This window comes from Canis aureus, chromosome 7, assembly GCF_053574225.1.
Source record: "Canis aureus isolate CA01 chromosome 7, VMU_Caureus_v.1.0, whole genome shotgun sequence".
Lineage (NCBI taxonomy): Eukaryota > Metazoa > Chordata > Mammalia > Carnivora > Canidae > Canis > Canis aureus.
Window position 1 is genome coordinate 53,054,307 of NC_135617.1, and position 22,595 is coordinate 53,076,901.

The 22,595-nt window shown below is 37.3% G+C and overlaps 1 protein-coding gene across 2 annotated transcripts in view; it reads left to right on the forward strand.

Moving 5' to 3' along the window:
- Positions 1-22,595, forward strand: part of PKHD1 (PKHD1 ciliary IPT domain containing fibrocystin/polyductin) — a 470,542-nt gene that overhangs the window by 215,996 nt on the left and 231,951 nt on the right. For both annotated transcript variants that reach the window (XM_077903688.1, XM_077903687.1), the window contains 5 exons: positions 1,759-1,871; positions 3,113-3,218; positions 7,728-7,862; positions 14,267-14,402; positions 16,887-17,133. In XM_077903688.1, the coding sequence (XP_077759814.1) occupies positions 1,759-1,871; positions 3,113-3,218; positions 7,728-7,862; positions 14,267-14,402; positions 16,887-17,133 (737 nt within the window). The remainder of the gene's footprint in view (positions 1-1,758; positions 1,872-3,112; positions 3,219-7,727; positions 7,863-14,266; positions 14,403-16,886; positions 17,134-22,595) is intronic.

Genomic DNA, 22,595 nt, shown 5'->3' on the forward strand with positions numbered 1-22,595 from the left:
TAAATTTCAGAAATGTAACTAATTTTTAGTATAAATATATCTTATACAATATTTGAGATATACTTATACTGAAAAAATAGTTGTTTCTTTCAAATCTGAAATTTAAATCTTCCTTGGCCTCTGTGTTTTTGTTTGCTAAATCTTATAGCTCTATCCTGCACATACACTGAAGTTTGAGAAACTGTTCTAGCAAGTCACTCACAACATAGTCCCACCAAGTCCTATAAAAAGGCAACTATGGCACTGAAATATTGTTTCATAGAAAGACATTTAATGCCTTGTTGGTTGCACAGCATCATGATCCTTTCTGCTTTCCATTCTCTCTTCTGGGACTTGATGCTAATGTTCAGGATGAGCTGTCCTAGGCCTATAGCATGTACTCTCGGGAGATGAGTTGCTCACAGATAGGACACTCCAGTTTTCTTGTTGTCACACTGGTAGGCCATGTCAACTCCCCAAGTGATCAGGGATGAACTGTGTAGAAACTTCTGGAGCTCCCTTTGTCCCTGGAGCACAAAGCTTAGGCCTGAGGCTGGCTGAGCAGCTTGTTTCTTGACTTCTATTCTCTAGGTAGATATGGGCATCTGGCCTCAGACCAGCCTCTCAGGCTGAAAGAGAAAAGATGCACATAATTGCATAGGAAGTAGTCCAGCAGCTTGGTCTCTTGGCCCTTCACTCCTACTGGAACATAGAACAGCCAACATACCATCTACCTTACTGCCTGGAGTTAGAGGTTGCAAATTCAAATACCCATAGGTGCTAGGCTGGTATCATAAATCAGTGAAAGAGGAAGGGTGGGGACTATGCCAAAATAATCATAATCCAAGAGAGCAGACACTTCTTATCTCCATCTTGTACATGGCTACCCCACAGGAATTTGGGCTCTATATTGTTAAAAAACTGAAAGCCTGAACTTTAATATCAAGTGTCCCAATTTTAAAATATTGGAAGCAAAGTAACAATTTTTATAAACATTGGGTAGGCCAAATAAAAATACCTCTGTATAGAATAATAGACTTTAAGGAGTTAATTTTCTACTCTGTCTTAAAGTATACTAGACAGTGATGATTCTACTGTAGGTGTTTTGTTGAGTTTATAAAGATAATCCATTGTGTTCAGTTTAATCAGAATTAAATGTGGTCCAATGAAGAATTTAGATTTTATATGAACGTATAAAGGACATCAAATTATTTAGATAGGAAATCCTATATAGAAATATTAAGGTGATTAAGATCATCTAATCAGGATAAGAGTACATTGAGGAGATTTAAGTTGTATTTAAGCTCAGGCACTGTATCTCAGAACCAAGACATAGCCAGTACAATCATTGGTCTTCAAGTCAGCCAAATCATTGTTCAAAGGATTGGAGAGGACACTTTGTGTGTAGACTTGGCTTTAAGGTATGCCTTTGCCCCTGTATACTGTTGCATACACTAAAGAGGAGGGCTTGGATTGATGATGAAGTAAGCATCTCACTATGGAAGCTTATAAGAACGCTTTAACATGAGCTATCACTTATTAAGGTGGGCAAATTACAGTTTAACTGAGCTGCACAGAGGAAGAAAAATGAGAGTATACCTGATTCCTGGGGTAGTGGGGGAATGATTGGGGTGTGTGAAGAGTAAAATAGTCTGTGAAAGTATCAACATATTTTGACAAGAAGTAAATAGAAAAGCAGAATGAGCACATAGAAGAGTCTTTCTGGCAACCTTACTGTATCTGAAATAACTATTATTTAACTATGCTTAATTTCTGTAGGGAAACAGGGTGTATGTTGCTGGTTTGGGCTACTTTTTTCATCTTGTGACCAGCCAAACATCACAAGCTCCACTTCTCTCCTTCACTCAGAATATTGCGCATTCTTGTACAAGGTAACCTTGGGGAAATTCATCTACATTTTGGGTATGAGGATTATGGTTTAACTTTTGTTCTTTTTGTACAGCACTCTCAGGGTGCAATTTGGGGCATCGATGTCAGATTTGATGATGTGCCTGTGTAAGCATTTTAGATCATAAAAGTTGGGTATTGAAGGGAAGGAAAGGGACAGGGAGATCATTTGAGAGGGAAGCAGGACAGAGTGCATCTTTTGCACCCAGAGGGGAATTCAATAGAGCAGTTAAAGTTCTAAGGAGTTTGGAGCAACCTGGAGGCAAGGGTGCCTGGCCTCAGGAGCTGAGTTGGGTAAAGAGCCTTTGGGAAGAAGCTCTTCACCTGGAATGGGTACTCTGTAAGAGAGGAGGAGACTTATTCAAAGTCTTTGGTACATGGAGGTAAGGTCATCTGCTAAGAGCCAAGAGCCGAGAAGCATGGTGGGGACATGGGAAAAATGTGGACTTCAGAGTCAGTCAGGCCCTGATTCAAATCTGGTCTCTACTCCTAAACAGTTGGCTTTTTTAAACAAAGAGTCAGATCCCTCATTTGTAAAATTTCAGATCTACACTGAAAGTTTGATGTGATACTTAGAGATGACTCATATCATGCTCCTAAGAGAACATCTGGAATATAGTCGGAACTCAATAATTGATAGCTATAAATAATTATGATAATAATGGTTAGCGATAGTGCTATGATGGACAGTGAGAGGAGAGTGGAATCAGAATTAAGAATGCTGCTCCGTGTTGAAGTGCCAGCTGAGGCTGGGATTAGCACATGTGCCATGAATTTATCATTAAGATTATGAAGTTTTACCAATGAGCTCTCAGCACCCCTGTAGTGTGAGCAAAAAAAAGTATGCAGAATCCTGTGAAAGTGAGATATTTCCAGGAGAAAAACAAAAGCTGGAGGGAGTAAACATGCTCATCTCCACTTTCCTAGCATATTCTAATGGGCTAGGCATGGGTCTCCTGACCCTTAGGAAGGGGTGGACCTCAAGAGAGGCTGGGAGAAAAGACTGGAATCATGGCAGTTTGCATCTGCTGAGATGCAGGAGCAGGTCATGGAGGTAACAGAGAGTGGAGGCTGAGGGATGGGTAATGCTGGTCAGAGAGAAGGCTCACAGGCTTCATTTCCACTCCTTTCTTCATTGCCTTCATTTTATATTTCCCAGTGAGAAAATGCGGGACATTTGAAACATGCAAAGTGGTTGATTTTCACTCTTTGTTTTGCATTCAAGGTATGGTCTCTTTATATACCCTCAATTTCAGCCTCCTTGGGATGATGGCAGGGGCCCCACCCTGTTCCAAAACTTCACAGTTTGGGGGAGTGCAGGTGGCGCTCGGGTAAGCCATGTTCGTTTTTCATTAAATTGTCATTTGTTTTCTCACTGTAATTTATTACACATCTTTATTTAGGGGGAATGGCTAGGGAGTCATTGCAATATTATCATAGTTGTAAGGAGCAAACAGCATCATAGGTGTGTGGAAAAGCTGTTGAATGAACAAATTCCTACTCAGTAAGCCAGGGTCAGTTGATTTCCTTTATGGTGACTTCTCAACAGCTCTAATGGAACCAACAAAATCATAGAGGTTTACGAGCAGGAGGAATTGTAGAGGTCATCCGTTCCTCACCTTCCATGCCTATTTAGAGATAAGAAATGAAGGCTCAGAAAATAAAAGTATTTGCCAAAGGTCACACAGTTAATAACACAGCCTGGTGTAGGATCCAGACTCCAAATGCTGTGCATCTGATGCCTTAATATACTGAATCATGCATGTTTTAGTCTTAAAAAAAGAAATGCTGTTTATCATTGAAACACAAAAATTCCAGCTCAAGGTGCCATTCTTACCTTTATCAACTACATTTTCTTCAAAAGGGAAATAAGTTCATGTTCAATCATTCACTTTTCATTACCACAATGACTTCTTATAAGGAAGCTTTGGATGCTCACTGTTAACAGCAGCATACAAAATTATTCAAGGCCACTATTTGGTGCTACACAGAGTAAATTACATATACTTGGTCTCAGCCATTTAGCAATCTGGAGCCTAAGATGCATAGATGAAGAAATATGTTTACAGGGCATTCAGGAAGTAGAATAAAAACATATAATTAAGTTACATTAAAGTTAGACATTTATTTCACATATCCAACAAGAGGAAGACAATTGTGGATACAGAAAACCCAAAAATATGTAATTAGGGTAGCTAACAGGAAGAATCCCAATTGTATTTAGTGTTTGTTCTTAGTTCTTATTTAACTTTATAGAGTACTTTGTGGCCCATAAACATTATGAATATAGGGGTGACAAATCCAGTAGAAATGCTGACCAAGTGCCATCTTAGGCAGAAAAGTAATTCATGCCTTATAGAGACTTATACTATGTCTCCATGCTCTTGAATAGCCTTCTAAAGGAAATAACCTTCTAAAGGAAATAACCTAATATGAAAATATTAAAAGATGATTATTAAAGTCAGTTTTCTCAAGTTCTGCAGTCAGAAGTGCTAAATCCAAGAAAGAAAACACAGATCCTTGAAGATGAAACTCTTGTATACTCCAATTTAATTAATCAAAAAGTTCAAATAATGAGAATGCTTTTGGAACTTTACTTTTATGAAGAGAGTAAAGGAGAGTAATTAACATGATAGCAGGAAATTTAAAAAAGTAACTCCCACCAAAATAATCCTGAAGAAGCATAGAGAGATTTACACTTCCTTATTCCAAAAACTACTACAAGGCAATAGTAATCAAGACAGTGTGATATGGGCACAGGATAGAAATATAGATCAATAGAATGGAATTTAGAGTACAGAAATAAACCCAGAGAACTGATTTTGGATAAGGATGCCAAGACCATTCTGTGAGAGAAATAATAGTCTTCTCAACAAATGGTGCTGGAACAACTGGATAGCCACATATAAAAGAATGCAGTTTCTCCTTATCTCATACTATTTATAAAAATTGATTCAGTAATGGATCAAAAACCTAAACTTTGGACAAAAACTATAAAACTCTTAGAAGAAAACAAAGGGGTTGGGATGCCTTGGTGGCTCAGCAGTTGAGCACCTGCCTTCAGCACAGGGCGTGATCCTGGAGTCCCGGCATCCAGTCCTACATCAGGCTCCCTGCATGGAGCCTACTTCTCTCTCTGCCTATATCTTTGCCTCTCTCTCTGTGTGTCTCTCATGAATGAATAAATAAAATCTTAAGAAAAAAAGAAAACAAAGGCGTAAATCTTCATGACCTTGGATTTAGCTAAATATTCTTAGGTATGACATCAAAAGAATATGCAACAACAGAAAACGGATAAGTTGGACTTTATCAAAATTAAAATTTTTCATGTTTCAAAAGATGTCATCAGGAAAGTGAAAACAAAACCTACCCAATGGGACATAATATTTGCAAATGATATATCTGATAAGGGAATTGTACCTAGAAATAGATCTCTTACAACTCAACAGTAAAAAGACAACCTGACTTAAAATATGAGCAAAGGATCTGAATAGACAATTTCCAAAGAAGATACACATGTATAAAAGATTTTCCATGTAATTAGCTAATGGAGAAATACAAATCAAAACTATAGTGAACTATCACTTCACACCCACTAGAATGGCTAGAATCAAAATGATAACAAGTGCTGATGAAGCTGTGGAGAAATTGGAATCCTCACACACTGTTGGTGGAAATTTTAAATGGTCTAGTTGCTTCAGAGAACAGTCTGGCAGTTCCTTACATGGTTACATATAAAGATACCATATGATCTATCTACTTTACTCCTAAGTATATATCCAAGAGAAATAAAACATAGATTCACAGAGAAACTTTTACTCAAATCTCTATAGCAGCATTATTCATAATAGCCAAAGGGTGGAAACAATGCAGATATTTACCATTGGACAAATGGACAAATGTAATGTGATATATCTTATAGATATATCACATAGATACAATAGGTACAATAGAATATAACTTAGCTATGAAAAGAAATGAAGTGTTGATACATGCAACAACATGAATGAACCCTGGAAACTTTATGTTCAGTGAAAGAAGTTGAGTCCTATTTGTGTGATGTTGGGCAAACCCCATGATTTTTCTTACTTCATTTATAAAATGTAATAATATCTAAAGGATAAGTTTGTTTTAAGGGTTAGGTAAGTGCCTGCATGCAAAGTGCCCAGAAGAATACCTGGATTTTCGTGGGTACATAGTAACAGCTCTTATTCTTACCATTGTTAGTAAACAGGAATAGGTAATAGTGATAGATCAATGTTAACTATAATGTCTCTGGAAACTTTAACATTGAGAAATGCCTTCTGCATCCATCAAAAATGCATTGTGTTTAGATTTAATAAATTTTTATTATTAGATATATTTGACTGTATTTTGGTCATTAGACATAAGGTCATGTATATAGATACTTGTTTAGAAGATTCCATTGGGTAAAATTCCTATTGTATGTTAACATAAATTTATATTTATTTGATGATATTGATAGCTTGATAGCTAATATTTTCGGATATTTTCTCATTTGTTCATCTTAATAACCTTGAGGGAGCTTCACCATTATTATACTCTTTCTTGAAGGTAAGGAAACTTTCTGAATAGGAGTTAAAATACTGCTAAAGTCATACAGCTGGGCAGCCCAGGAGGCTCAGCGGTTTAGTGCCACCTTCAGCCCAGGGCCTGATCCTGGAGACCTGGGATCAAGTCCCACATTGGGCTCCTTCATGGAGCCTGCTTCTCCCTCTGCCTGTGTTTCTGCCTCTCTCTCTCTCTCTCTCTCTGTCTCTCATGAATAAATAAATAAAATCTTAAAAAAACCAAACCTTCCTTTAAAAAAAAATTCTCCCCCTTCTCTAGTTAATGACAGGTGCAGGTTGTTTTTAAATATGACTATATTTTACAGAACTTGGGCTGATGCCTGTAATTAGGTCACAACTATTGTCAAGTTAACAGTTCAGATCGTACCTATTTTGTTTAAGCAAACCTCTGTGTCTTTGGAGACCTATCATTTTATAAAAGCTGTTGGTACGTAATCAAGCACAAAGATTGATTGATAAATAGGAGCATGATACTATGATAAATCAAGGCTACCTTGGCCTTAATTAATAGGAAACTTCCACTTGAAGATATGAAAGTAAATATGATCCTATTTAATAAAGAAAGGAATGACTATGTTAGGTTAATTGCTAGTCCAGACCTCCACCTTGATTTTAAAGATGGTTGAACTGAAGTCTAGGAAAAGATAAATGTCTTGCCCTAGTTGGTTAATATCAGTGCTAGCTCAAAACCAAGAGCTCTGTCCCCAAATTAGAGGGAATCTTTCCACTCTACCAAGCTAAATTTGTTAATATTCAATCCCTGTTTGGCCCCATTAACCCAAGTTGTCATGAGTATATATGCACATAACATATTTTGAGTCTGTAGTCACGCTGAATCACTTATTTCATATTTATAATTTTCTGATAATATTAGTTAATACATACTATACTGAGCGAAATAGTAAGCACTGGAGTTCCTGGATGCTCTAGTTTTCTCCATTAATTTTGTGTGATTTGACAACTGCAAGTTTATTCTAGATATGTGAAGAATTCACACTGACATTTTTAATATAACAGTTATTATGAGGAGAAATGGAAAGTACAGAGGGGATGTTACCAAAAGGGACTAGTTAGTGCTGACCTCACGGCAACTTTGGGATGTCTGTACAGATATTGATGGACAAAAACTGCTTAAATATGGCATAGCATGCTTATTTATACTTAATCAATAATTAAAGAGGCTATAGGAAGTCTGCGAGAAAAACCAAGCTGCAGACCTTTGCCATAACATATGCTATTATTTTATAGATTTCTAGAAGTAGCAATCTTCACCTGAAAAACTTCCAAGTTTATTCATGCAGAGATTTTGGAATTGACATCTTGGAAAGTGATGCAAATACTTCAGTTACTGACAGCTTATTACTTGGCCATTTTGCCCACAAGGTAAGTGCCTTAGTGTAGTTGTTTTAGGCTGTCCATCAAAACAGAATGTGCTAGGTTCCCTGGTGATCCAAGATATGTAATTTTCATAGCATTCTTCAGTGAATCTTGTGTTTAATTGGTAAAAGTTGGGAGAGCTTTATATTTGTAGCAGTGGTGATATGATAAAATTCAAATATACACAAGGTTTCAATATAATGAGTCCATATAAATTATAAAAGTCATGAGTAGCTTGAAGAATTCTTACTTGATTGCTACTTAGCATCATTTTCATACCAATTCAATAATAAACCTAATAATTTTAGGCTAATTTAACCTCATAAGGATTATGGAATGGCATAACTTCACATTTTCTCTTTGTATTATGGTTTGCCAAGTTTCGACATCAACATTTTGTCCATTGGATCCTTATTCTATTTAGGGTGACCCCCAAAGAAGTAGCATATACTTACATTGTATACAGGGTTTCTTAGAGGATTCCCTAATATTTGCCTAAGTGTGGGTTTCTACATGATAAACAACAGACTATAGATAACTTCTCTGCTATTGCATGGCCAGGGTTCCAAAATGTAGATGAGGTAAAAAAAAATTTCCCAGATGTAGAACTAGGACTACTGGTTCCCCTTAAGGGAAGTCCATGACTGCCATTGGTCTCAGTAGGCTTCAGATCTGTAATGGGTTCCCTAAGTTCTTGTTCTTGAAGGAGTTACATGCATATTCATTTCACATTGTCATAATAATCATAGATGGAAGAGATCTATAGTATTTCTGGAAACCAACAAAAGAGCATTCTCTTCAGTTTGTTCCTCAATACTTGGACGAATTGAAATTTAAATAATGATTGCCCTTTGTACTTCCTTTGGAGGTTATTTTATAGGTATAGGTATAAATATCAAGATTAAAAAAATAATTTTCTTGGGGCACCTAGGTGGCTCAGTCAAGCATCTGTCTTCATCTTGGGTCACGATCCTGGGGTCTTGGGATGGAGCCCCATATCTGGCTCTCCACTTAGCACAGAGCCTGCTTCTCCCTCTCCCTCTGCCTGCCAGTCTCCCTGCTTGTGTTCTCTCTCTCTGTCAAATAAATAAATAAAGTCTTTTAAAAAATAATAAAAAATAATAATTTTCTTACTAGGCTTCATTTTTCCTATCTTTAATCCTCAAATTTAGTTATATCTTTTTTGAACCATCCTTTTCAGGAGGGAAATACCTGCCCATTTTTCCTTTTCTCTGAAAGGATTACCACCTTGAAAGATGAATCTTCTTTTTAGATTGAAGGATTTTCAAGAAAGGATGGAACCTAGATTTAGATTCCATGATACTGATAGATCAAAGGCTCTTAACTTCCTCAGAAATAACCTTAGAGAAGATGCCAAAAACAAAATGAGTCACTAACTGTCCTAGTAAATTAATGTCACAACATCTTAATTGATAGTAAATGGACACTGTAATTAATGGGAGAGTGACACAAATTAAGATATAAATTATGACAAAAGGGTGCTTATCATGAGATAATGAAAAAATAATCCCCCTTCTGGGGTGTGATTCACCATGAATGCAATGTGGCCAAATGAAGATCTCTTCTCCTTAGGAAAGTGCAGGTCAAAAGTCCCTGAATAGGAGATGTTAAAAGTTTGTTCTAGGAAAGATCTAGAGCCTCGTTAGGCATCCAATCATTAAAAACATGGAATTTTAGAGCTACCTACTCCCTGAGAGTTGATCTAGTTAGAACTCCTGAATTAACAGGTAAAGAGATGGAAGGTTTGGGAACTCTAATGGTAGCCCAAGATCTATGCTTAATATTATGGATCTAGGACCATGGCATATCCTGCCACATGTGGCTGAATACTCTTCCAGTTGCACATGGAAAATAGCTTTGACAACGAGCATTGCCTAATCCAATATTTTCCAAAGTGCTTTTCATGGAAGGCGAGTCCCAAGAGGAGTTCTGAGGAAAGCAAGATTCTTAGGTTAATTACATTTAGGATATGCTGTTATAGTACCTCCATTCCCTGAAATGCATACTGCATATTCACCCTCTAAAGGCTCTGTGAAGTTGTAAGGTCAAAAACAAAAAAGAAAAAAAAAACATCTATGAATCTCTATTTAATGCAAGATTGCTCAGATTTATTTGGGAATCACTTTATTGTCACATGAAATTGTGTCAGTTGTTAAAAGAAAAAAGGATGACCGACCATCTGTGGTTATAGAACTCGGAATTTAGCTTCTGTCTGTCATGCCTGCCAGTCCTCTAGGAAATAAGATTTTCAGAGACTGTGGCCTATCCTTTCTTAGACCTTCCACCCACACATAATTGGTGACACGCAATTACCAGGGAGTCCTGTCCTAAAACAAACACTAGTTAATAGGACAACTTTTCATTAAAAAGGATTTTTCTCTTTTAAGAATATTTGTGTAGGGGATCCCTGGGTGGCGCAGCGGTTTGGCGCCTGCCTTTGGCCCAGGGCGCGATCCTGGAGACCCGGGATCGAATCCCACGTCGGGCTCCCGGTGCATGGAGCCTGCTTCTCTCTCTGCCTGTGTCTTTGCCTCTCTCTCTCTCTCTCTCTCTCTCTCTCTCTGTGTGACTATCATAAAAAAAAAAAAAAAAAAAGAATATTTGTGTATATGTTGGTACCCTCTCACTCAACATTACCTTTATATTGTTATATTGAGGTTGGTGATATAACTTTCAGGGAGGATGGCTTTAATATACCAGAAAAAGAGATGCCTTCTATCACTATGTACCCCAGTCTGGCTGGTCTGTGGTTTATACCTTGTTGTCCTTAAGTCCTATTTCATTAGCATCTCCTTTCACTCTCAGAAATGTCCTGATTTGGATGTGAATTGTGGTCACCCTACTTTGGGAAGTATCTGTGGGACGGTTGCCTTCTTATTGTTACTGAAATTCATTTGAGCAGATAATAATACTTTAACATACATCTTATTCAGACAGATGCTGATGGATGGCTTAATTCTTCTTACTCTTTCTTGGCGGGGGAGGGGGGTTACTTCCTATTTTCTCTTGTGGATTTATCTTCTTAATTTAGACCTTTCATCCTTTTGTTTCTCTAAGTTCTGTTGTACGGTCTGTTGTTTTCTCAATGCACTTGCTCTCCCTGGGCAAAATCTCATTTTCTCTAGTGGCTTCAATTATCCACATGCTGATGTTTCCCATATATTTGCATTTATTTTTACCATCTTACTTTGTACTCCGAGTTGGCAATCTATTTTCTTTCTTTCTTTCTTTCTTTCTTTCTTTCTTTCTTTCTTTCTTTCTTTCTTTCTTTCTTTCTTTCTTTCTTTCTTTCTTTCTTTCTTTCTTTCTTCCTTCCTTCCTTCCTTCCTTCCTTCCTTCCTTCCTTCCTTCCTTCCTTCCTTCCTTCCTTCCTTCCTTCTTCCTTCCTTCCTTCCTTCCTTCCTTCCTTCCTTCCTTCCTTCCTTCCTTCTTCCTTCCTTCTTCCTTCCTTCTTCCTTCCTTCCTTCCTTCCTTCCTTCCTTCCTTCCTTCCTTCCTTCCTTCCTTCCTTTCTTTCTTTCTTTCTTTCTTTCTTTCTTTCTTTCTTTCTTTCTTTCTTTCCCACTTTTCAAACTTGATCTGTCTTGCATTGAAGAATATCTTTTCTATATTTACTTATTTGAAAGTTACTCATTTTGTTATGATTATGTTAGTTATTGGACTTAAATTTTCAACATGCCCTCTCGTCTTAATGAAGGCTACATTACAATAGCCCTGTTAAACTTTACCTAAGCAATGCAAGGACCTTTAACTTCTTTCTTTCCTCTCATCTTGTATGTTACTTTTCTGTCTTGCTCGTTCCACTTCTTAAAATAAATGTCTTATGGAAATAGAATGTTTATGGAGAAAAGTGCACCAATCACAAGTGAAGAGCTCAATAGATTTTTATAAAGCAAAACCCATGTACATACCACCCAGGTCAAGAAATAGAACATTACTCATTCCTTTGAAGTCCCTTCATACCTCCTCCCACCACAACCCCCCTCCCTAGCTCCACCAGCCAAAGTGGAACCATTACTCAGACCTCTATAGACATAGATTAATTTGAAGTCTGTTTTTGAACTTTATATAGATGGAATCATAGAGTAGTAATTCTTTTGTGCCAGGCTTTTTTGGCACAACATTATGTTTGTGAGATTCATTCATGTTTTTATATATTTTTTATATGTTACGATAATTTGTTCTTCCAATCGTTATATAGTATTTCACTTCAGGACTATACCACAGTTTTTTTTAAAGGCATGTTGCTATTGATGGACATTTGAAGATTTTTAGTTTTGGGCTACTAACAATAATGACATCATGAACATTCTTTCCTGTGTCGCATGGTGTTCATGTGCATGTACTTTTGTTGAATATATGCCATATTATAAAATTGCTGGGTCAGAGGATATCCCTTCAGCTTTAGTGAATAGTGTCAAAAAACAGTTCCAAGGGTTTACAAGTGCACCAGCAGTTTTGGAGAAGGGGTTCACAGCTGTCTCCCTAGTATTGGAACTTTTATTTCTGATTCACACATTTTCCTTCTTTCTGGTTTAATACCTCATTTTTATTAGATTGTAGCCAATAGTAACCTTCTGAACAAAGTAGAGGTCTATGGAAGGTAAATGTTTGGAGCTACCAACAGAAACTTCCCCCCGCCCCCCGCCCTTATTCATAGGTTGTCGGTTATGGAAGAAGAGGTTGAAGTTCATTTTGCCTTGACACTTTGAAGGCAAATGCTCCATTGTCTTCTAGATTCTAGCACTGAGGTTGACTAGTTTAATATACTGTGACCTAGGTCTAGTTTGTAACATTTTAGATCTTCTTCTTCGGAAATTTTTAGAATCTTGTCCCTGGTATTCTGCAGTTTTAAGATGATGTCCCTCTTGTAGCTTTTTGTTCTAACAACTATGTTAGGCACCACATGGGACTTTGCAATTTAGAAAATCTCTCCCTTCTGAGAAGTTTTCTTCAGATATTTCTTTAATAATTCTTCATGTTTCTCTCTCTCTCTCTCTCTCTCTCTCTCTCTCTCTTTCTTTCTTTTTAAAATTATTATTATTTGGGTGTTGGGCCTCCTTGATTGCTTTTCTACTTAATGTTGTCTCTGATTTGTCAACTGTCTTTTTATTCTGTTTTCAGGGGTACTTCCTCATTCTTTTTAAATTAAATTGATTATTTCTGCTCTCTCATTCTTTTTAAATTAAATTGATTATTTCTGCTCTCTCATTTTTGTTTTTTGTTTTTTTTCTTTTCTGAAAAATCTCTTTTGGGGCTTCTTGTTTCATGGATATAATATACTTATTTCCTTGAGGTTTTTAATAATAGTGGTGAACTGTTCTTCTGATTTGTATACTGGCTTTGTTGCCACTGGTTTGCTTTTTTTTCTTTCTTTTCAGCACTGTCTTTCATGGTGGAGGCCCCTGACAAATTTTTGGTGATTCTCAGGCATACAATTATTTTTAAGAGTAGAAGAGTAAAAAACACTAACAACTTGATTAGATGGAGTTTATTGAAGAGATTTTGTGGAAAATACTAGAAGCAGTTTTTGTTTCTTTTTAGATTTTCTAATTTTTATTTTTTATATTAACATCCAGTAAAACTGTTTTTTTTTTTTGATGTACTGTTCTATGATTTTAAGCATATCTGTAGATTAGTGTAACCACCACCACCACCACCACCATAATGAAGACACAAAACAGTTGGTTCAACTCAAAATTACCTGCCTCAAGCTCCATCTTTGTAGCCACATCCTCCTCTCAAGTCTAGCCTCAAGGGAGTTCTAATCAATTTTCTGTCACTATAGCTTTATCTTTTGAATAATCATCTAAACAGAATCAGATAGCATGCAACCTTTTGAGCCTGGCTTCTTTCACTCTCAAATGTCTTTGGGATTTGCCTAACTTGTAAGAAGCAGTATTTTATTCTTTATTATTGCTGGGTAGTATCCCACTATATGGATGTACCACTGTCTGTTTATTCCATTCATTTAAGACATTTGAGTTGTTTCCAGATTTGATGATTATAAATGGAACTGTCATAGTCATTTGTGTAAGGTTTTTGTATGAACGTAAGTTGTCATTTCTCAAAGGTAGATACCTAGGATTTGAATTGCTACGTCCTATGATAAGAGTTTATTTAACTTGATAAGAAACTGCCAACCTGTTTTCCACAGTTGCTGTGGCCACTATGGAAATTATCAGCACTTGATATCATCACTATTTTTTATTTAATCATTCTCATTCGTGTATAGTGCATCCTATTGTGATCTTTTGTCATATTTGTGATTTGTAAATATTTTCTTCCACTCTCTAGGTTGTCTTTTTATTCTCTTATTTTTATTTGTGCATTACAAATTTTATTTCATGTGGTCAGTTCCCTTCTTTTTTTTTTCTTTCTAAATTACAGGGAAGCCTGTGTATGTCAGCTGGGATCAAAACTCCCAAAAGATGGGAACTGATAATATCTAACACAACCTTTGTTAATTTTGATCTTACTGACTGCGTGTCCATCAGGACCTGTTCGGGCTGTTCCCGGGGACAGGGTAAGTTGTTTGAAGAGAGAAGACAGAAGATAAAAAGGCCAACATTCAAGTAAATACAGTGGTAAAACCTTTGTGATTCATCATTTCTTTCGGTTATAAGATTGCATCAGTAAAAACTGCTCCTCTGATCTCCTAAAAGAATTCCCAGAGGAGACTAGGTGCTCCCAATGTGACTCTTGTAGCTCCCCTTTCTTTCCCTGTGATGGCATCTGTCTACTCCATCTTTTTTTTCTTTTAAATATTTTATTTATTTATTCATAAGAGACACAGAGAGAGAGAGAAGCAGAGACAAAGGCAGAGGGAGAAGCAGGCTCCATGCAGGGAGCCCGACATGGGACCCGATCCCGGGTCCCCAGGATCACTCCTCAGGCCGAAGGCGGCACTAAACCGCTGGGCCACCCAGGCTGCCCTGTCTACTCCATCTTTATGGTGCTGCTGGACTCTGAGCTTCATAAAGGCAGAGACCATGTATCTCCTGCTCAGAGGTTTAGCATTAGTACCCAGCAGCTTGGTGCATACTAGGCAGTTCATTGATTGAATAAGTGGAGTTGGGTGGATAGACATATGGATATAAACTAACACACATGCAATCTTTCCTAAAAGAGCCAGAATTCAGTACTTTATGTTTACAACAGCCCAAGGCTTGTTGTATACACAGAGAAAACTGTAGGAATTCTCGTTCACTTGTTAACCACATCTCTGAGGTGGTGAGAAATACCTTGGAGGACTCATGGGCCAAAGTGAAAAGAAGCAGAGAGCAATCTAGTTGATTTGATCATTGTAAACAACCAAACCAAGTAATTCAAGTAAATATGCTCTTGTGGTTTGAATCACCAATTTAGATAATTGTTTGTTTTTTTAATTAAATGAATAATCAGCAAGTCTCCGCTTTACTTTTTTTCTGTTTAGGCAGAGTCAAAAATTGTTTTTATTTGGGTGGCATCTGAGTTTGAGATTGTAGAAATAATAATAGGAATAAAAAATGCCTTATGGCATTCACTTCAGATTACAATACCTCAGTTCTTTAAAAGCTTCGCTGTTTCATAGCATTTGTAAGACACTGAAGAAAAGCATATGACTCCTTATGACCTTGTATCTCTTCTCACCAGATGATCTGGCCTGAGCTCTTTTATTTGTTTAAGAACTGTCCATTCTAAGTTCTGTCTGAGGAACTGGTGTGTACAAAGATGAAAAACACATAATTCTTCTCTTCCAAGAGTTCTTGATCTAGGCATAAAAATATTAAGCTAGTCACTGTAGTAAGTGACATGAGTACAATCCTAAGCAAAGTCAGTGAAGGGAGCAAGATAAGGGTCAGGCAATATTTTATAGAGATGGCTCTTGAGCAGGGTTTTGAAAGATGAGCAGGAATTCACAAGGGGGCAAATGGCAGAGAAAAGCTTGTAGGAATTAGAAACAGCATATGCAAACATTGAAATTCTAGTAGGGCTGAATGGTAGAGCTGTTGGTGGTTGTGGTATTAGATGAAATATGGAAATTGTAAGAGGTAGAATCCTGGAGTCTTGAAGTGCATGACTTAATTCACTTCGTGGACTCTGTTGGGATGTGGAATGAAAACATTGGGGCCACTAATTATTGATATCTTATTCTTTTTATTTCCCTTTTGGTATATTTTATAATGCACATAATGCAGAAATATTGTAGCATATATACTGAGGCATGTAGACTCAGTGTTTGCATTTTAATGACAGGGGCGTGGAGTTTAGAAGGCCCCTGCAGCTGAATCAGCAGCAGTACCAATGAGTCACATGGAAGTGGGGTCAGGGAAAGACTGCAAAAAGTGTATCCCTACTGCTAATACTGCTACTGTTAGTATTTGCCCATATGGTTGATTGAATGTTGCTTTTGAAAGAAAATGTTTAAAATGTGAGCCTCATAAGAGATAGGGTTAGGCTCCCTATGAAGAACTAGAGCAGAAAGACTGAAAGACTGAACCACAACACCTTTACAGTTAGTAAGTAGTAATTTAGTGTTCTGCATCTGTATTTCTCATTGTATAGTTTCTCACCCTTGGCACTATTGGTATTTTAGGCTGGATAATGTTTGGTTGTGGAGACTGTCCTGTGCAGTGAAGATGTTTAACAGTATCCCTACCTCTACCCACCAGATGCCAGTAGCACTGCCATTCACCCAGCTGTAGCAGCCAAAAATGATTCTGAACAGTACCAGATGTCCCCTAGAGGACAAAACCACCGTTGTTGAGAATCACTACCCTTAGAATATAGGCTACATGAAGGCAATGCCAGTCCTGCCCTTATTTCCCTCTGTCACTAGCCCATACCACAGAGCCTGTCATACAACAGACACTCATGATTTTTTTTCTTGAATAAATAAGTGAGTGAATTGTAACTGTATAAATATGCACTTTCAAGTACTAAAAGCATCCCAGTGAATTTAGCGGTCATTTGTTATAATCGTCTTTTGTGCCATGTGTTAACAGTCTTTCTTTTTTCTAATTTATAGGTGGATTTACTGTGAAGACCAACCAGCTAAAATTTATAAACTCTCCAAACTTAGTAGCATTTCCATTTCCTCATGCAGCAATTTTGGAAGACTTGGATGGGTCTCTGTCTGGGAGAAATAGAAGTCATATTCTTGCTTCTATGGAAACCCTTTCAGCTTCTTGTTTGGTCAATTTAAGCTTCAGTCAGATTGTTCCTGGCAGTGTCTGTGGGGAAGATGTTATCTTTCATCATATGTCTATTGGTTTGTAAGTTGACTTAACCATACTTTTCAGCTTCCCAGTGAGCATCCATATATTGTTCAGGCTGTTGAGGTTTATAGAAAGGAAACTGTTTTCCAGATTCTATTAGAAGTATTGAGTTCTATAAAAATGATATTGGAATACTTTTGACAGCTGTCAAATCAAAGTCTATGGTCATTTTAGGCTGACTCAAATGGCAGCTAACTAACTTTCAATATCAGTGGACCAGGTCACATAGCCCATGACCTCTTATTGACATTTTGAGCTAACAGCTTCTTCTTGAAAAGACTTGCAACCAATGGAGAATTTGAAAAGTATTTAAATTTGAAGTATTATTTAAAAATTCCAATAATGTCCATTCTCATTTATATACATGTACTCTCCCCAACCTCTTTTTAAGTGTTCAGTATGCTCTGGGGAAGCAATTGCTAATGCCTTCCCATTACTTGCAAAGTTGCTCCACTCCAGTTCATTTTCCTTGTTAATTTCATGAACTATTGGATTCGTACAATACATTTCCTATTAATATTGGAGCAAGGACTCCGTGGTTTTGCTAGTCAAACTACCATTAAGTCAGCAGCTAGGCTGTTTATAATGCATAATAGGATTGCTTCTGCCCTCTTTAATTTCCAGGTAATGATTGCTGAGTGTCTAGGGTTCTATCTTTTACCTATTTCAAATGCATTGCATATATTTAGCCACACTTCTTTCCTTCCATTGTTTTAAGTGTCCTGACTGCATGAATATTAAGCCAAGTGATTCAGCTAGACTATGTTGGCATCTTATTTAAACAGGTAAATTCCACAGTAGGTCAATGTGATCAGGATTACTAAAATGCTAAGTATGCGTTTTGATTGCGCATGAAATCAGTATCCTGACATTCTTTTTTCAAAACCTCAGCAGTACGTTGCTAGCATTGACTAGTCTGAAAGCTTTCCCCTTTTGCTTTCTTGACTGTTTATTATTCTATCAAATGTTAATGGGCCTAATTCTAGTGAGCAAAATAGCAATGTAGAAAGAGATTTTCATTTCTAATCATTTCGATTGTGCACAGCATACTTTCTGTTTTCATTCTCAGGGATGCATCCGAGTATTACTTCTATTTTAGTGATTTTACCAAAGATGTTTTTAATGGGTGTTTGAGACTTATATAAGTTATTTATCTCTTAAATACATTTTTTTTTCAAATGGAAAATTAAAATAGATTTGTGTAGTTAAAAAAGAACATGAGAGGCTTGAGTATTTATTTCTCTGTATTCTTTATACTCCTTTTTTATGCTCTACTTTGAGACTTACTGGAGACGGTCTCTTAGAAAGGTACTTAGCAGGAGAGTAGAAGGTACAGGCTTCCAGTTATAGAATGAATAAGTCACAGGGATAAAAGGTACAGCACAAGGAAGGAAGCCAGTGGTATTCTAATTAGTGTTGTATGGTGGTACATGGGAACTAGACTCGTGGTGAATGTAACATAGAAAGTAATTGATTCACTATGTTATATATCTAAAACTAATATAACATTGTGCACCAACGTGACTTAATTAAAGACATTAAAAAAATTAAAAATGAAAGGTACTTAGCAATATGGTGTTAAAAGGTTGGGCAGATGTAATCTTGTCGAAGCATCCATTCTTGGAGGACTTTAGGACAGGATACGTGCCTTCATAGTAGGTTATGATCCCAGCACTCAGGGACCTACAAGGTAAAAATGATAATAGTCCTGATACAATATAATGAGTAGATTCAAAATTGTCCTACTAGGATAAAAGACTTATCTTGGTTGGTCTGGAATTTTCCTGGTTTTAAAATAGAAAATCTCATATCCCAGCCTTGAGGAAACTAGGATGGTTGGCCACCTTACCTACTCCCTATGCTTCTATTTTAAAAATTTCAGGTGGATCTAAGGTCTATGAATAAATGCCCAACTACCCGAAAATAATCCTCAGGGAAGTTTCAGCAGGCTCTCAATTATAAGTCTCTTGGCTCTACTGTCCTTACCTCTAGGTTAAGGTGACTAGATTCCATCATTTCTTGGACTTTGCTAGTCAAAGTGCATCAGCATTACCTGGGAGCTCTTTAGACATGGGACTTCTCAGACTCTATTGTGGACATCCTGAATGGGAATTTCTAGGTGATTTGTGTCAAAGTTTTAGAAGCACTGCTCTGAGGTCCTTATAACTTTATTTTTCTATGATCTATCTCTAGCTATTTGTGCTCAGTGACTTGATCTCTGTCCCAGAGCATTATAACCTCATTAGGAACATGTCAGAGCTAATGAGCAATTTGAATTCAGCATAGATACAAACTTTGCTGCATTTCATGGAGAAAGGATTAATTTGTTGTGCTATTTGCCCTGAAGCAAGCACCCTAAGAGTTGATTTACAAAGCTCTCACAGTCACGATCTTTTGGGGTTGCATGTTGATGGAGATCTGATATGGCACAAGCACCCTGCTGTCTTCCCTCTCAGCTCTTACCTCCCTCCCCCAGCACAGGTCCCCCAAGGGCAGGGTGTGAGGCCTCACAGAGCTGCATAAACAAGGCATCCATTCCCCCTTTGCTAACAACCAGTGGCTGGAGTGTGATTTCTTCCTGGGAAAGCCCCCTCTATGGTCCAATTTCACTGTAAGTTCTTTGTTTGACATTGGACACCTTCTGTTTCTGTCCCTCACTACCTTATTTAGGTCTGATTTGTTTCCATATTTGTGGCATTTCCTGTTTTATTGCTTCCTCTGATTCCAGCTATTACAGTTGGGTTGACTGAGACATATGTATATATTTAAGTTGGTAATAATATTTAATACTTAGGTAAAGAAAAATTCCCACCCTCCACAAAGCAGAGTCTAGTTTATGTTTTGTTAAAATGACAGTGTGCTTGATCTGCATAAATGCTGCTTATATTCTCTCACTTACCAATTGTAAAAACATTTTCTTTTTGTAGGAGCCACAGGTATTCTGGATAGTGATTTTGTTGTTGTTGTTGTTTTTAAAGATTTTATCCATTTATTCATAAGAGACACAGAGAGGCAGAGACATAGGCAGAGGGAGAAGCAGGCTCCCTATGGGGAAACCGATGCAGGACTTGATCCCAAGACCCTGGGATCATGACCTGAGCCAAAGGCAGATGCTCAACCACTAAGTCACCCAGGGGCCCCTCTGGATAGTGTGCTTTTTCCGGCTTCTTTCACAATAAGTCTCATTCTACCAACCTCATCCCTCCTGATAAGACAAGGGTGATGTTAGCCCTATTATGTAAGTCAGAACTTCATTTCAAATAAATATATCAGTGATCATTTTAATCCAGAGGTCCCATATGATGACATGCCTCATATACCTCATTGATTTATTGATTTCCCCCAAATTTAGATATTTTCTTCTGTATAGGGCTAATTACATGGAACACAGAAAATATTACCAAGAGTTTGTTGTGTGCTCCTTCTGTGTCTCCCTTGTAAGTTCTTCTCCCTGTCTCTTAAATGCTAATATTGGAGCAACTGGCTAGCTCAGTTGGTAGAGCATATAACTTGAACTCAGGGTTGTGAGTTCAAGCCCCACATTGGGTGCAAAGATTACTTGAAAAAATTAAATGCTAGTGTTCCTTAGGGCTCTGTGAAACACTTTCCTTGCTTTTTAAGTAACACTCTTCTCAGGTAATCTGAATTACCTTACCACTTCAGTTAATATACAGTGATGCTTCCAGATTTTTTTTCCTCTACTGTTGACCTCCAGACCTATTTATCCAATTGCCCTTAGGATCTGCACTGTCAATATCATAACCACTAGCCATATGTGGGTACTAAGCCTTAAAATGTGGCTAGTCCAGATTGAGATGTGCCATAAGTATAAATCATACTTCATGTTTCTAAGATGCTATAGGAAAAAATGACATATCTCAATAACTTGTTTATTTTATGCTGAAATAATAATATTTTGGATATATTGGGTTTAACATATTATTAAAATTAATTCCACTTATTTCATTTTACTTTTTTAATGTGGCTGCTATAAAATTTAAGATTATACCTGTGGCTGGCCTTCATGGCTTTGCATTATATTTCTACTGAGCAGCAATGCTTTCTACTAGAGTAAATAATAGTCATCTCAAACTTGACTTGTCAAAACTGAATTTATGCTCTTTATCCATAGACTGTTCCTCTCTGGGCATTGAGAATTTCTGGATGTTCAGGCAAATGCTTCAGTTTTCTAAACCAGAACCATAGGGTCACCTTTGACTCATTTTTTGCCTTATTTCCCACAAGCACTCCCTACCAAGTCCTGTTCATTCTCTCTTAAAAAAACAAAACAAAACAAAACAAAACAAAACAAAAACCCTTCTTGCATCTTTCTACTTCTTGCCCACTTCACCTCTCTAGTCCTCTCACCTGTAGGATCAAAATAGCCTCTTAGCTGGCTACCTTGCTGTGACCTTATCCTTGAAGTTAGTGAATGCAGATCTTGTCTCGCCATCTATTCATTCCCTTGCTTGGAAATTTTTAAGAGCTTCCAGTGCCTCCCTTAGAGAGTCCCACATTCTTATTGTCTCTCAGGCTCTTCATGACCTGCTTCTTGCTTATAATTGTAGACTCATCTCTCAATGCTCTGCCCTCCCCTCCCTGCAGCCCAGGCTTCGGCCATGCTCAACTCTCTGTGCCTTTCAATTCATAAGGTTCAGTTTCCATGAACTCAGCATGAAGGTTATTTTTTTCAGGTAAGCTTCCCTGAGTTTCCTGTACAGGTTTTGGTAGCCCTGCTGTGTGCTGGCTCTCTATATTTGCTCTATCCAATACTCAAAGCTCCTGTACAGCTCTATAAATTGTCTATCTCTTGTAGAACGCAGTAACTCAATAAAATTAATATTTAATAAGTGGATATAGCTTTAAAAATTACGGACTCCCCCAAATTTTCCTCTCATGTTTTTACTGCCCATTTCTCTGTTAGGACATGTTTGTGAGGAGTTCATGCACTCAATTTTTGTTTATAAGACCCAAGATTAAAATACCATCCTGACTTTATTTCTAAAAATTTTAGGAACATGAAATACTTAAGAATGTTCTTTCATAATGTCTTTTGGGCTTTTGCTTCCTGAGGCTATCAGTTGACCAGATGATGTATTCCAACAGCTGATTCCTTCTTCACTCCATTCCTATCTCACCCCGATGGAATTAGCAGTTTGTCAACATTTGTAGTTGTTTTCCTTCCCTGGTGGTTTAGATGCATCTAGTTGTGATGGGGAGAATAAGAACTCAACCCTCAAAATTACCACGTGGGAATTATTATTATTATTATTATTAGTCATTAGTAGCAGTAGTAGTAGTAGTGTAGAGCACTCTATAAATATTTCAATTGTCCTAGACTTATTCAAATACCAATAAATCAAACCCTGATCTCTCTCTAGTTAATTGTCTTGTACTGAGTGTGGGAGAAATTAAGAGTTTATAAGGTGTTGTAGTTTGGCCAACCAGTCCCTCCAACT